This window comes from Limulus polyphemus, unplaced genomic scaffold (assembly GCF_000517525.1).
Source record: "Limulus polyphemus unplaced genomic scaffold, Limulus_polyphemus-2.1.2 Scaffold7177, whole genome shotgun sequence".
NCBI lineage: Eukaryota > Metazoa > Arthropoda > Merostomata > Xiphosura > Limulidae > Limulus > Limulus polyphemus.
Window position 1 is genome coordinate 36831 of NW_013672787.1, and position 5595 is coordinate 42425.

General features: G+C 36.6%; 1 protein-coding gene across 1 annotated transcript; it reads right to left on the reverse strand.

The window, feature by feature from the left end:
* Positions 1 to 700: 700 nt before the first annotated feature.
* LOC106474402 lies at positions 701 to 4409 on the reverse strand. The gene has a single exon (XM_013935093.2). The coding sequence runs from the start codon at positions 4405 to 4407 to the stop codon at positions 3643 to 3645; it is 765 nt and encodes a 254-aa protein (XP_013790547.1). The 5' UTR covers positions 4408 to 4409; the 3' UTR covers positions 701 to 3642.
* Between the last annotated feature and the right edge of the window lie 1186 nt (positions 4410 to 5595).

A 5595-nucleotide genomic window follows, 5' to 3' on the forward strand; every position in this document is an offset into this window, starting at 1 on the left:
TTTTACTAAACACTCAATAGGTTGTACTTACTGCTCTCTCTTCACTTACTTTTACTCAACACTCAACAGGTTGTACTTACTGCTCTCTCTTCACTTACTTTTACTAAACACTCAATATGTTGTACTTACTGCTCTCTCTTCACTTGTACTAAACACTCAATATGTTGTACTTACTGCTCTCTCTTCACTTACTTTTACTAAACACTCAATAGTTTGTACTTACTGCTCTCTCTTCACTTACTTTTACTAAACACTCAATATGTTGTACTTATTGCTCTCTCTTCACTTACTTTTACTAAACACTCAATATGTTGTACTTACTGCTCTCTCTTCACTTGTACTAAACACTCAATATGTTGTACTTACTGCTCTCTCTTCACTTACTTTTACTAAACACTCAATAATTTGTACTTACTGCTCTCTCTTCACTTACTTTTACTAAACACTCAATATGTTGTACTTACTGCTCTCTCTTCACTTGTACTAAACACTCAATATGTTGTACTTACTGCTCTCTCTTCACTTACTTTTACTAAACACTCAATAGTTTGTACTTACTGCTCTCTCTTCACTTACTTGTACTAAACACTCAATATGTTGTACTTACTGCTTCTCTTCACTTACTTGTACTAAACACTCAATATGTTGTACTTACTGCTCTCTCTTCACTTACTTGTACTAAACACTCAACAGGGGATGTTAGGGACATTATATGACCAGCCCAAGCATATGGTTATCCATCCAATGATAATAATGTGTCTGTCAAGACGGTTCCCTAGAAACCCCAACTCTTGTTGTAAGTGGGCCAATGCTTGACTGAGTCCGAGTCATGAGAACCATATGCAACTATTTAACAGTAATCATACAAAATCAGAAGGATGTTAGGGACATTATATTGGTCGAGTCATAGGCGGATGCAACTTACTGTAACAAGTACCAGTTGTGATGCAGTGGCCCAACTGTCAGAAACTGTTAACAATAGCCTATTTCATGTACCATGTGTTATGGTTGTAGTACACCTCGGCACCAGTTCCCGGAGAATTATGATTGGTGAACTGACCAATAGAAAAAGACTATGTGGTTCAATGAATCACATTTCACCCTACTTCCAATGCATGGCAGAATTTGAATGTGGTGGATGTATCGTTTCAGTAGTTCAGTCCGCTGGAGGTGGCGACATGGTCCTTTCATTGCATTTCAGGATCAAGTTCATTTAGCAATTATGCTTCTGTGTCCAGGAGAGGATAGAATATTTAAGAATGACGATGTTATCATCTACCAGACTTGCACTGTGCAGGACTGGTTTTCAGTAGTTTAACATACAAATTCTGGTCATCCCAATTTCATCGAGCATACATGATATATTTTGGATAAATGCATCAGAGCCTTCCTTGGCCTCTGGAACAGCTACAGAAAGTTAACATTTTTCTGACCTAAAAATGTATTTGTAATAGATTCCTCTACATACAATTAAGCTATCCTCCCCTGTGTATCAGCCGTAGAGATTGGCCTTTAAGGAAACTTCCACCTGATCACACAAGATTTCTTGTGAACTGCACTTCTGCAGTACGATTTTATGCAGCAAAAGCCCTCTACCAATAGGAGGGTGACACACCTCCTTGCACACTAACTCCCTCTATGCTTTTGTACTTTTGAATCTTCACTTTCTGACAAGGAAAGGAATATTGAGATGCATCAGAAGTGGGGAGGAAAGGTGGGCATGTGTGTGTTCAGAGGAAAGTATCTATCGTAAATTGTTTGTTTGTTTGAAGTTAAGCACAAAGCTACACAATGGTCTATCTGTGCTCTGCCCACCACAGGTATCGAAACCCAGTTTCTAACTTTGTAAATCTGCAGACATACCGCTGTGCCACTGGGGGGCGCTCTATTGAAAATACATTTTCAGGTAAGGAAGGTGTTACCTTCTGAGACAACACACACAATTAGGTTAGAATCCCATGCTGAAGTGGTGGAAGGGGCTGGTGCAAAGAATTACCTCAATGAATTCCCTTCAGATGAGCTTGACAAGTCTGACAGGGGGTAGAAGAGGAAAGATGGGAAACTGGGGACTAATTCCAGGTATAATGATGGAAAGTTGGGTTTGGTATATGGTGTAGTGTGGAAATAAAGGACGAAAGCAAGGACTGATAATAGGCAGCCTCAGCCCACAGTTCAAACAAATCAGGAATATCTCCTAAACTTAGGGCAAAGAAAAGATCTAGTAGAAGTGAAACTTGGGATAGGAGAGTATCCCTACCAAACATTTCCCAGCAACAAAGAACCAAGTGAGCAGGGAAATGGTGGAAGTGGAACAGGTCACAGTGGAGAAGTAAAGGGAACAAGAATCACTCACAAAATTCACTAGGCACAGCGGAGTGCCTCAGACTTGTGTTGTAGAGAGGAGAGGTAAAAAAGCATAGTAAAAAGGATCAGGTGAAGACAGGAGTATTGGGCACTGGAGGATGAAATGAACGTCAACAGTACCTCTCCTCCCCCCAAAAAGAAGAGACAAAGGCAATCTCAAATGTGAGAATTGTGAAATGGGATTTAGAATGACTAAAACTGAGGATATAAGAACCATATAGACAGGGAGGGCACAGCCTGAAGTTGTGGGAATGTAACTGGTCAAGGAAATGTAAACAAAGTTAATTAGAGTTAAGATTAAAAAGTAGGGAAGACGACAAAGAATATTTCACATTGGGGGGAAGAATGGTGCATACCTGCGAAATTAAATCTTAATGATATTTAAGGTTTCTCTACAACAGGGAGAGAAGTTCTCAAAGAATAACCAGAAAAAGAAAAGAACCAATTTCATCTTCTTCATTCTCCCCACAAATTGAGGGGGGAAGGAATGCCTAAAAGAAGGAACTGGAGCTGAAGGTCCTGGTTGCATAAGGGAATCCACTACCCTACGTACAATGGCGAGCATGTCATCTCCCCAGTGAACAAAAGTAGTAGAAGATGTTAGATGAACTAGTAAGTTCGTAGTTTGTAGAAAAAAAAAGAATGAAATTAGGTTCCTTAAACATCGCAAATCTTGTTAAACTGGAAAAGAAAAAACATTTTTGATATGTTCAATGAGAAGGAAAAGAATGAAGATTCATAAATTCAAAAGCATAGAGGGAGTTAGTGTGCAAGGAGGTGTGTCACCCTCCTATTGGTGGAGAGATAATAACATCAATATGCATTAGCACAATTCGCAGGAAATCTTGTGGCATGCAAACTTCTAAGGCAGATGCACAAGGAAGGTAGCTTAAATGGGTGAAGAGATATGTATGGTCTCTAAAGATGTCTTGTGCGATACTTTCCACGATGAGATTGAGGCCATCCTCTACCTTTTTGGACAAAACTAGATATCTAACCAGCATACTGTTTTGTAATGAAGTATTAAGACACACTACATCTGAGACAATATATATACTAGTATCTTAATATGATATTAGATTTCAAACTGTAAAAAATACATATCTGGAAAAGAAAGCACCCGCTTCATATTAACTTTTAGTGAGAAGGCAATTTATAAAAAACTAATCACTAGTTTCCATTACCCTCAAGTTTATATACTGTCGGTTCTGAACAGATTTAATCTTTAACACTACCGTGTTCAGGTGAAAATTATCTTGTAATATAAACAAAGACTAATCATTCAGGTTCTTTGTACATAACTTCAAGTTCTAAATTTCCATCTCTTCTCTTGTCATCATTTTCAGATTTTTCTCGTTGCAACTGCCACCAAAGAATAACTTCAGGTATAGACAAACGTATCAAGATGACTATAGCAATGATGTTTTTCATTAGGAAAAGGGAAATATCTCGATCAAAAAAGGTCCACAAGTGGACCCTGATCCACAAGTAAGGAACGTTTACAAGAAACAAATGTGCAAATTTGTAGAGTAAACTCAGGCCTAAAGAGACTGGCTTCAGACCAAATGCCGAAAGACTCAACTTGTAAAGTGCTATAGTTGGAAGTATAAAGTTGATGCAAGAAAGAGCAAGAATCCCGTTGAAGAGACCTAGAGGAAGCACAATTCGTGATTCGTTTGTAAACAGAATTCCAAGAAAGGTAACACTGTCAAATATTTCAAAGGTAGTGCTTGCTGAAAGTAAATTGATGTATGACTGGCGGGCTGACTGAGAGTCGGATTCATGGTGGCTCTCCACAAGCAGAAGAAAGACGACGGCCGATGCAGCCAGAAGAAGTTTCAAGAGTTGGGGACTGAATCGAGAAGATGACACGTCTAAATTCTGAGGAATCTCTAGCTTGAACAGAAGGATTATTTTAGTGATAACCAATAAAGAATATAAAATCCACACCATGTAACAAGATGGTAACATTCCTTTCCACCCAAATGACTGGAGAAGTCGCAAACCATCATGTTCATCTTGATTATTTACAGAGTTTTTCATTTTGTTCTGCAAGAAAGAAAGAAAATTATTTTTAATTATCATATTTACTAACAATAAAAACACATAAGATGCTAAATGTAGTGTTACTTCTGTAAACAATAAAAACACATAAGATGCTAAATGTAGTGTTACTTCTGTAAACAATAAAAACACATAAGATGCTAAATGTAGTGTTACTTCTGTAAACAATAAAAACACATAAAATGTTAAATGTAGTGTTAATTCTGCAAACGATAAAAACACAAAATGTTAAATGTAGTGTTACTTCTGTAAACGATAAAAACACAAAATGCTAATGTAGTGTTACTTCTGTAAACAATAAAAACACATAAAATGTTCAATGTAGTGTTACTTCTGTAAACAATAAAAACACATAAAATGTTCAATGTAGTGTTACTTCTGTAAACAATAAAAACACATAAAATGTTAAAATGCACTTAATATGCAGTATAATGTCACATTCAGGCAAATGTATCATTATATTCATTAAACTAAGACATTCAAAGATTGAAGATAGAGCAGTAAGTACAACCTATTGAGTATTTAGTACAAGTAAGTGAAGAGAGAGCAGTAAGTACAACATATTGAGTGTTTAGTACAAGTAAGTGAAGAGAGAGCAGTAAGTACAACATATTGAGTGTTTAGTACAAGTGAAGAGAGAGCAGTAAGTACAACATATTGAGTGTTTAGTACAAGTAAATGAAGAGAGAGCAGTAAGTACAACCTATTGAGTGTTTAGTACAAGTAAGTGAAGAGAGAGCAGTAAGTACAAACTACTGAGTGTTTAGTAAAAGTAAGTGAAGAGAGGGCAGTAAGTACAATGGGATGAACGAAGATGTTGAAACTGACTTCTCAAATTTTGTTTTTTAGGAAGTTTGTTCCATTAGACCACAGCATGAAACTAAGGAGGTGTGTAGAAACTAGTTTCTGTAATTCCAAGCCTTCTGAGAGTTTGTTCACTAACTTTTTATCTGCTACAGAAGACATTTTTTTATTCCTTTAAGAAATTTCAAATTACAGTTCATCACATACAAAAAAGCCACTTCACGTTAAAAGTGAAATAAAACAATTATATGTTATTAACTATAACATTGTCCTTTTTTTATTGTTTTATATTTATTAGGATTATTCATAGGAATCTGAGCTGATAACTTGTTTTTACAGAGAGAATAACAAAATAGAAATGTG